We start from the raw sequence: 10,807 nt of genomic DNA, 5'->3' as shown, positions 1-10,807 counted from the left end.
GTTCGCAACATTTTAAAGTTTCAAGTTTCTATCTAAAAATGTATTCTTAGAACTTCAATCATAATTTATTATTCACATATAAAAACGATTTAACCTCCTATTTATTAATTAAATGATGAATTAAATATATTTTTTCCCCAGTTGATTAACGAATGCTTTATTTTTTATTGCATACACAATGCCATCATTATAATTAGAAAAATAAAAAATTTTAGAACACATCACAATTTTAAGAATTTTAGGTTCTACTATAATATTTATTTTTTTATATAAAAATATTAATGGTCTAAACAACTTTAAAATCTTTGAAATTTCTTGAATTCTTTTGAAACTTGTTTAAATGTCTTCGACCATTTAGAATATTTGAAATGTTTTCAAATCTCTTGAAATTTTTGTGAAATTTTTTAAACATTTTGACACTTTTATTTCAAATATTGTCAAAATGTTGAATCTATTTACATTCAAGTTCGCAAAATTTTTAAGTTTCTATTTAAAAATTGATTTTTATAGCTTCAATCATAATTGATCATTGACAAGTAAAAACGACTTATTCTCCTATTTATTAAGTAAATTATGAATTGAATATACATTTTTTCTCAGTGGATTAACGAATCCTTTACTTTAAATTAAATACACAGTATCACCATTATAATATAAATAAAACAAAATAAAAAATAAGAAAAGCTTCAACTTTTGAACACTATTTTATTTAAAATATTGTTTAGGATCACTGTGAAGCCTGTAATTTGTATTTTTTAGTTATAATAATTCAAGTAAAATAAAAAATGTTGAATGAAAATGTACAAACCTAATTGGTATTGCTGTGGGCGGGCCATCTAGTCAATCTTTACCACTGATCGAGTCTTTCCCGCTAATTGAATCTTTCCCATTGATTGATTCCTTATCGCTTCCTCTGCTTTCATTACTGTGCATACGCTGATAGCTGGGTGGATGCCGCATATTTGTACTTCCTGGGGTTCCGGGCGTTGGCATATCTTTCGAACCTATACTCCTTGGCAGGCCACCGGACAATTCAGACCGAACAGGGATTTCACCTCGCATAAACCTGAAAATTGCATGTCAATTTTAATTTTAACTGATTAAAGACTTGATAAACAAACAAAAAATTAGTCAAAGTAGACGCCCCGTGCCTACAGCAAAGGGTTTCGTAAGCCATCACTTCCCCTACCCTGCTCGCCATGATTTCTAACCATTTCCTCTACTTCTCTTCTTTTCACTTACACTCACTTCTCCCTAATTTACACTCACATCTTCCTAATTTACACTCAATTCTTTCTAATTTACACTCACTTATCCATAATTTACAATCACTCCTCTTCATTAATTTAGACTCACTTCTCCTTATTAATTTACACTCACTTCTTCCTAGTTTAAACTTCCTTCTCCACCTTAATTTACACTCGCTTCTCTTCCTTAATTTACACTCAGTTCTCCTCCTTTATTTACACTCACTTTTCTCTCATTTACACTCACTTCTACTCCTTAATTTGCACTTGCTTCTCCTCCTTAATTTAAACTCACTTCTCTCTAACTTCACTTCTCCCTAATGTACACTACCTTCTCCACCTTAATATGCACTCGCTTCTCCTCCTTAATTTACACTCACTTCTTCTCCTTAATTTACACTCTCCTCTCTCTCATTTACAATCATTTTTCTCTAATTTACACTCACTTCTCCTCCTTAATCTACACTCACTTCCCCTACTTCTTACCTAATTACACCATACAGTTTTTTCCTTCGCTTTCGCTACTCCCCCACCTAATTTTCCCCCTTTTTCTCTACTACCCCTCCTCTCATTTCCTCTCACTTTCCCTCGCCGAATTTCATAAACTTACCTCTCTAATTTATCTACGCAAGCATCTTGATAATCGTGAATCCACCGCACGCCATTGAAATGACAAACAGCCCTCATATCTTCGGGCAATTTTTCAGGTTCTGGCCATTGGAAGTTGTCTATAATCGGAATGATGTTGCACTGTGATTGCAGGGCAGCCACAATTTCCTGAAGAAAAATTCAAACATGATAAAAAAAGTACATTTTCATGAAAAACATAGTAGATTTTACTATTTAGTCAATTTCCTGCTTCCAGAGTGGCCACAAAACTTCCTTTAAGAATTTCCTGACTTTTCTCTGACCCATTTTTATTTAACCCTCACTATTAATATTGAAAGACTAATTTTTTTTTAATCTTGTAACATTTTTAACATTTTTATAAATGGAATCAAAAAAGTTTCAGATTGAAATTCGGAAATTGCAAATTTATTTATTTATACATTTCAACCAAGAAAGATGACTTTTCTACCATAAACGATGTATTTTCAATCGAAAGGACAAGTTTTGGAAAAAACAGTTGAATTTTCGAAAAAAAAGGTGATTTTTCATAAAAATAATCAAATATTTAACAAACTAATTAAAATTTTCAACAAATTATTGCACTTTCAACCTACAAAGATGAATTTTTATAATTCGCAGAACTTGAAACAAAAAAAGATAAATTTTCTACCAAAAAAGATGACTTGAAATTTTCAAACAAACAAAAAATTATTTTTGTAACAAAATTAGCTGAATTTTTAAACAAAATACTTAAATTTTTTACCTAAAAAGATTAATTTTCAACTAAATGCTCGAATTTTTAAACTAAAAAGATTAAACTACAACCAAATAGTTGTATTTTCAGCAACAAAAATGAATGTTTTATCAAAAAGTACCACTTACAATTAAATTCTTGAATTTTTAACCTACAAAGATGAATTAAATAAAATATGAATTATCTACGAAAAATGTAATAGTTGCTATTTCAACCATAAGAAATAAATTTTCAAAAAAATAGTTAGATTTTCAAGAAAGCAATCAAATTTTCAGAAAAAAAACAGTTAAATTTATAATCAAATAGTTGAATTTTCAACCTACGAAAATGATTTTTAGAATAGAAAAGACGAATTTTCAACAAAATACTTATATTTTCAATGAAAGGGATGAACCTTGCAAAAAAATGAAACTAAAAAATAGTTCAACTTTTACCCAAGCAGTTAATTATACAATAAGAAAACATCAATTTTCTACAAGATAGATCAACTTTCAACCACAGAGATGAATTCATAACTAAAATTATGAATGTTTAACTGAAATAGTTCAATATGCAGTTACAAAATAAATTTCTAAAAAAAAACGAAACTAAGTGGTTAAACCTTCAACGAAATAATTAATTTTTCAATAAAGCCGAATCTTTAATAAAAAAGACAATTTTGCAACAAAAAAGATAAATTTTGAACAAGAAATTGAATTTTGCAACAAAAATATTAATTCTCAATGACAAATGTAATAGTTGATTTTTGAACCATAAACAAAAAATTTTCATCTAAAAAATACAACTTTTCAAAAAAAAAATTGAAAAAGTTAAATTTTCAGTAAAAAAATCAATTTTCAACAAAATAGCAACATTTTCAACCAAGGAGATGAATCATGAACAAAGAAGAATAGTTTCAAAGTAATGCAACTTTTACCGAAGTAGTACTTTTAAATTTAAAAATATGAATACAAAGTATAAAATATAATATAAAAATATATTATAAAATATAAAATAGTTCAAATGATGCATATTCAAGAAAAATGATTTTTTAATAAAGTGATCAATCCTTTAACCAAGAAGATAATTTTTAAATAAAATAAGATTGATTTTCTAACGCAAACGAAGAATTGTCAACAAAAAAATATGCATTTTTATCCAAAAAGATTAATTTACTACCAAATAGATGAATTGTAAAGCAAATGAGGTGAACTTTCAACTAAAATGATGAATCTTCATGAAAAAATGATTTTTAACAAAGTGGTTAGACTTTAAATCAAGTAGTTTATTGTTCACTAAAGAAAGATTAATTTTCAACCAATAATGAAAAAGTATATATTTTAATCAAAAAATATTTTTATTTTAAATTCAAAACAGTTGAATTTAGCCAAAAAATATGACTTTTCAACTAGAGTTGCATTCTGACCCAGAAAAGATGAATTTTCTAATGAAACAGATGAGTTTCTAAGTAAAAAAGAAAATTTTCAACCAAGAAAGATTTCAATTCAATTTTCAACACCAAATAAGAATTCTGAACATGAACACAATGTTAATTTTCTAATGAAATAGTTGAATCTTTAAACGAAAAAGAAGAATTTTCAACAAAATAGTTGAATTTTTAATCAAATATAAACATTGTAAACTAAAAATATAATTGTCAGGAGGAAACAATTGCAAAAAACAAAATAGAATAGGAAATATAAGTCAAAACAATAAAAGACAAAAATATATCAGGGTGGCCGTAGAACTTCATTTTTTAAATTCTCTCATTTTTCCGTGAAAATTTTTACATTTATCTTGTTGATTAATAATCAAATACCAAACTATTAATATTATAACATTTTTAATGTAGAATCTTTTATGAACGAATGAAAACAATTCAAATGTAAATTTAAACATTTTTAATCTGGTATCTTTGACAGTTATTTAAAGTATCTCTTATAGGAATTTCTTGACTTTTGCCAGATTTTTGTTAAAATTATTTATACTTTATTATTAATACTTGACATTAAACGCAAACACTTATTTTAATTCAGGACGTTTATTCTAAATATTTTTTCCACTAAAAAATATAAATTCCAATAAAAGATGACATAGCTATCTTTTAGTTGAAAAAATTTAATTTGAACACAAGAAAATAAATTTTCAAGAAAATAGTTCAATTTTATATCGAACTAATGAATCTTCAACTGGAATAGTTTAATTTTAAACCAAAAAACGAATTTTAAAAAAATAAATAAATAAATGTTCACTAAAATAAATAAATTTCAAGTAAAACTTCAGTAATTAAATTTTAAGTTTAAAAAATTATTATCTTTAATTAAAATGATGAATTTTTAATAAAAAAAAAATGATTTTCAACAAAAGAGTTTACTTTTTAACCAAGTACATTTATTGCGATCCTAAAAGATGAATTTTCAACTAAAATGATGCATGCTTAACTGGAATACTTGAATTTTCAAAGATAAAAATTTTTTTAAACATAAAGATTAACGTTCAAAGGGAAAAAATCATTGTCTACCATAAAAAGTATATTTTGTATAAAAAAAGTCATTTTAAAAAAAATAAGTTTACTTTGAAAAAAATGAATTTTCAATTAAAAAAGAGAAATTTATATCTGAATTGCTATGTTTTGAACTAGAAAAGGTGGAACGGTTAAATTTTCAGTGGAATAAAATAATTTGCAACCAAATTGATAAGTTTTCAAACTAAAATGATGAATCTTTAATTGAAATAGTTCAATTTTATGCCTACCAAAAAGAGATTTTTCAACATTTTCAACCAATATAGTTAAAACTTCAAGTAAAAATAAAATAGTTTAAGTTTCCTTAAAATATCTAAATCTTAACCAAAAAAATTCTTTCTCTAAAATTTGTAAGATGGAACTTTTAAACTGTGGCGAATTCTGACTTGGAACAGGGATTTTTAAACTCCTTTCTTCTAAATCCGAATTATAATTCTTTAAAAATAAATCCCGTTCCATATCAAAAATTGGCTGCTCCAGGTGAAATTACATTTCTTTAGAAGCCATTTTTCTAAATTGGCCAAAATTATTAAAATATTGAAAACTTGAATTTTGCTATGATCACAAGTATAGATTCTTTAAGAAATCTGTATTATCATCATTGAAAAACAGAATTTCTTAGTGTCTTTACAGACTACATGTAGCTATGAATTAACTTTTTTTTTATTAAATTTTTTCTGGAAAACAAATCTTGTGTTTCACTTCCCAGCGGAGCGAAAGGAAATCTTTTTTTAGAAAAAAAGTAATTGAAAAATTATTTAATTTGCAGCTCTATCTAGTCTGTAAAGACGTTAAGAAATTCTGTTAGTCCTGATGAAAATACATATTCCTTGAAAAGTTTGACTTGTAAAATCTGGCATAATAATGCGTGTATTTCTGTAAAAAGGATTCTTCTGTGAAAGGAAGTTTTGTGATTCGAATCCCAGCGGAGTGAAAGGAGACCTTTTTTCAGAAAAAATTTAATTTGAAAACAGTAAATTCTCGGTTTTGTCCCGGTCAATAAAATTTCTGGTCAGTTCCCGGTTTCCCTGTCGAGTTGCCACCCTGAATAACTCTAATACTCACCCTGTGAACCCAGTCCTTGCACTCTGTGTCCTGGATACACCTCTCAAGTGCCTCCGGGGTAAGAACCAAAAGAAAGTGTTTAGCCTGTCTGATGCTCTGGAGAAGATTATTGTCAAATTTCCCCGCCTCGAGCCGCTCCACATCAATAAAAACGGAGAAACCCCTCAACTGCAGATGAACCTTCAGAAGACTCGCCAACTGCGACCCATTCGATCTTCGATAACTAACAAAGACGTCCAAGGACTTGTCCGGACTCTCGCTCTCACAGGAACTAAATTGATTGTGCTGCATGTTCTTAATCGAATCCAATATCCGCAACCTGTGTATACTATTTCCGATTCCGCACTCAATTATCAACTGATCATCAGTCAAATTTTTGATCGAATCCTTGTCCACTCCCGCATTCAGCATACTGTAAGTATAGATCGAAAACTCTTGTCCAATCGTCTGCAAAAAGCTGTTGAGATTCCCAGTGTCTCTACTACTATAATCAGCCATCTTCTTCAGATTCTGAAGTTCCCTCGTGAACCTCCTTCTTCTGATTCCATTTATCAAACCGATATCTTCCTTCAAATTGTCCTCGGTTAACTGAAGCAGCAAATCTCCATCAACTCGACTATCAACAAAGTTAGAAGCCAACTCTTCAAATCCAATCTGCTTCACCCACTCCATCACATCCTTGGTTGACCAAAGTGGAACTTGTTGGCTCAACTTGTGAGGAACTTCCTCGCCAATCAACCTTAAGGCTTGTGCAGCATATTTCGAAGCAATCGCATTCGGACAACTCGCGACCTTCTTTAAAGGTTCGATTGCACCGATCGCTCTGAAGATCTCAGTGTTTCCTTGCTGTTTCTTTATTCCAGCCTCCATGCAGAAGTGGAAAGCTGCGAGATTCCTAGCCTCCTCCCGTTTCGAACTCAAAACAGGGACTAAACGCTGGAGCCAGTTTTTACTTTGACCATGAGCGTGAGCCAGATTCGATTTGGCGAATTCGTAGGGATTGTGGGACGTGACAAAAGGCTCGACCAGATCGAGAGTTCCGGATGATAAGACAGCTGCCTCGATTTCCTTGTTGGCCACCAGGACAGCGATGGCAAGGCAGGCGTAATACTTAATATTGTCGTCATAGTGAAAAGCTAGCGGGAAGAGCCACATCGGAACCTTCCTCTTAATCATCGCTTCTTGATTCTCAGCTCCACCATAAAGCGACAAGTTTGCCAATGCTCCTGCACAATGCCTCAGGGTTTCCACATCATTTTTCCTGCACTCAAAGAGCACAGCATCCAGACCTCCGAGTCTAACCACGTCGCTACAAGTTCCTTCGCTGTGTTTGAAAAGATGTTCGAGGATTCCTGTTCCAACTCTGGAGTGGTCCACAGAGTTTGCATTTTTTGTACAAACACAGGCTACATTCACCACTTTTTCGAGACCATTTTGAACAACATGAGCTCGATTTTCGGTTGTGAGACACTGTTCTAATAACTGAGCTGAGGAAAATTGTAGAGCTTCGTCACTTGCGACACAATTCGACATCAACATGTCGAGTCCACCTCCTGTTCTGAGAGTGTTACAGAGGGTGTAGCCTAATTCGTGGCCATGAGTGGGAACTGCCCAGGCTTTTCTGATAATTTCATTGACGCGATTTAAGAGCAAGGGGGCTTTTCCACTTTTACTCACTTCGTTGGCTTTCAACCGTTCGACGAAGCTGTCTAGGAACCTGGAATATTTTTTGATAGCATGGTCTACATCCTGGGGGTTGGAGTTGGAACAGAGGAGGTCGAGGTCATCCAAGGGAAGGGATAGGAGTTCGTCATCGTTGGGCCTCATGCCGTTCATGATTTGATTTACTGCACTCGCGGCACTGATCATGGAGGATTTCGATGAGTGATTCTTGGAGTTTATTGTTATACTTGATTGGGAACTTGCTGCCATATGTTTTTCGTGATTGAAGATTCCGGTGGAGGTTACGGTCTGGCGTTGCTGTTGAGCAGCCATGGCTTTCTGTAATAAAAAAATTAATTATACATTTTTTAGGGTTTGTAGTACACCAAACTCTCGCTTTCAGTCACCCCGTTCTCAGCCTTCCTCGAACTGCTGGCTCTTGCAGTTTTTCAGGGGAGTAGGGCGAGAGCGGTTGCGACAGTACATATATATATATATATCTCACTGTGTACGTTTCTGTCCCCCCGAAATCAGTCCAAGGCCATTTAAAGGCAACCCCCGACACTTGACTGAAAGCGAGAGTTTGGTGTAAATATATATTAAACGGTTCAAATAAAAAGGCTATTCGGTATTGTTTAAAACTTTATTCACTGGCAGGCATAAGAATCAAATTGATTAAAATAACGTCAGCCACCTCAAAAATCGAAATTTAAAAAGATTTCAAGGTATTTCTGAATTTTTTTTAATTTTAAGATTTCAACCGATTACAACAAGTTTTAAGGAATTTGACGCAACTTCAGGGATTTAAAAGGGGCTTATAGAGTGTCAATGCTTTGAGAGTATTGTAATAAAAGATTCCAAGGGATTTTAGAGAATTTCAAAGATGACAAGGGCTCTTAAGATATTTCAAAAAGTTCTAGCTATAGTACAAAATTTTAAGATAACTTACTGAATTTTAAAGTATTTCAAGGGATTGTACCAAAAATGTTAAGGGATTTTAAGGAATTTCAAAGAATTTATAAAGAATTTTAGGGAGTAATTGAAATGAAATGAAATTTTGAGGGACTTCAATATTTTTAACAAGGTGTCTAGCGATCTTAAAAATCTAGAAAACCTGGAATTCTCCATGTAATTTTTTAAACCTTGAAAACCTGGAAATCTCCTTGAATTTTTTACGTGAACCTAGCATTTGAATTTTTTGCTTTTAAAAATTATTTTATTAAAATGCGGAGTGTAATTTAAATATTTTAGTCTACTATAACAGAAACATCTCGTTTATAAAAATCTTGCTACTGAAAAATTCTGTATTTATGAAAGCATAATTTATCTTTTGATCATTATAGAATAAATAAATATATTTCAAAGTACTTTTTGTACACCGTACCAATTATTTTATAGATTGCAATTAGCCAACTGTAATATTGTGAATAATTCTATAAGTTTTTTATTTCTTCTCCGCGAATATAGAATTTTCAAGTATGCATGTTTTTGGGATATTTAACTTACAAATTATAAAAATTAATAGTTGAAAATCGCGATGGAAATTCAGTTTCAAAATTAGAATGAACACAAAAATATCACGGATTTCAAAGATTAAAAAACGGCGTGCGCACAAGATTTCAAAAATTCCACAACAGTTTGACCAAACTTTAAAGATTTTTAAATCATATAAAGACTTTTTAAGATTTGAAATATTTTAAAGAATTAAAAGCATTTCAAAATTTTTCAGACGATTTCCAAAGGTTTTAAAATTCTGTAAAAGATTTCACAAAGATTTCGAAAATATTTCCAAAGATTTCAAAGATTCAACAAAGGCCTGTACACTAGATTAAAAATATTTCACAACAATTAAGAACATTTCATAAAGGTTTTAAATTTTTTAAAGATTTAAAGGATTTTCAAGACTTTGCAAAGTCACAGATTTGTTGTAAAGATTTAACAAGGTTTCACAACGATTTTAAATATTCCAATGATTTCAAACGAATACAAAAGATTTTAAAAATATTTGAAAGAATTCATAAGAATTTTTAATGATTTCAACATGGGCACAGTTCATCAGATTTTAAAACATTGCAAAGATTTTTAATTTTTTTAGAATATTTCAAATATTTCAAACGAATACAAAACACTTGAGAAAGATTTCACAAATATTTCAAAGAATTCATAAGGATTTTAAAGCATTTTAAAAATTTGAAACGATTTCAAAATGTTTCAACAAATTTGAAAATACTTCAAAAGATTGTAATCATTTAAAAGGAACACAAACGAGTTTACAAACAAGGATTAAAGAAAGATTTTTCAAACAATTAACATAGATTTCAAGATTTCAAAAAGATTTTAAATAATTCAAAAGATTTCAAATAATTCAAGAATATTTTAAAAATATTATATAAAATATAATAAAATTATATAAAAATATTTTTTTAGATGTATAAGAAACGTTTATTTTAAAGGATTTCAACAGAATACATTTTTTTAAATAGTTTTCAATGGCTTTTAAGGGGCTGTATCAAATTTTATGAGATTTTGCGAGGCATCAGGGGATTTTAAAGATATAATATTTTTTAAAGAAATTTTTATAAGATATTACAAATTTTAAGATATTTTTCGGGATTTTACTCGATTTTTATAAGATTAGTTTCTAATATTACTCAAAATTTCCACAAATTTTATGATTATTTTAGGATTTCAATGACACTTAAAAGATTTCAATGGATTCCTAATGAATTTTAGGGAATAAATGAAAATAAATAAATTTTTAAGGGATTTCTAACGATATCTACAGATTTCTGGGACCTCGAAGATTTCAAGGGATTTCATCAGATTTAAGGGAATTTAAAATAGTTAAAGGGAATTAAAATGATTCAAGAGTTATTCAGGAATTTCAGAAGATTTTAACGGATTTTAAGCATATTTTAAAAGATTCAGAAACATTTTGAAGTTTTTTTGGTAATTTCAAAAGATTCG

At 30.0% G+C, this 10,807-nt stretch overlaps 1 protein-coding gene across 5 annotated transcripts in view; it reads right to left on the bottom strand.

Annotated features, from left to right (window-relative positions):
* The window catches only part of LOC117181435 (sterile alpha and TIR motif-containing protein 1), a 468,060-nt gene that overhangs the window by 6,657 nt on the left and 450,596 nt on the right, over window positions 1-10,807 (bottom strand). For 4 of the 5 annotated variants that reach the window (XR_004468119.1, XM_033374088.1, XM_033374089.1 and 1 more), the window contains exons 8-10: window positions 6,179-8,179; window positions 1,858-2,024; window positions 809-1,066 (exon numbers count right to left, since the gene is read on the bottom strand). Coding sequence is in view for 4 of the 5 variants with exons in the window: in XM_033374088.1 (XP_033229979.1) it covers window positions 841-1,066; window positions 1,858-2,024; window positions 6,179-8,179 (2,394 nt within the window). In the remaining variant the exon portion in view is untranslated. The remainder of the gene's footprint in view (window positions 1-808; window positions 1,067-1,857; window positions 2,025-6,178; window positions 8,180-10,807) is intronic. The other variant, XM_033374090.1, reaches the window with a different exon arrangement.

This window comes from Belonocnema kinseyi, chromosome 10 (assembly GCF_010883055.1).
Source record: "Belonocnema kinseyi isolate 2016_QV_RU_SX_M_011 chromosome 10, B_treatae_v1, whole genome shotgun sequence".
NCBI lineage: Eukaryota > Metazoa > Arthropoda > Insecta > Hymenoptera > Cynipidae > Belonocnema > Belonocnema kinseyi.
This window is presented reverse-complemented; position numbering and strand designations above follow the sequence as displayed.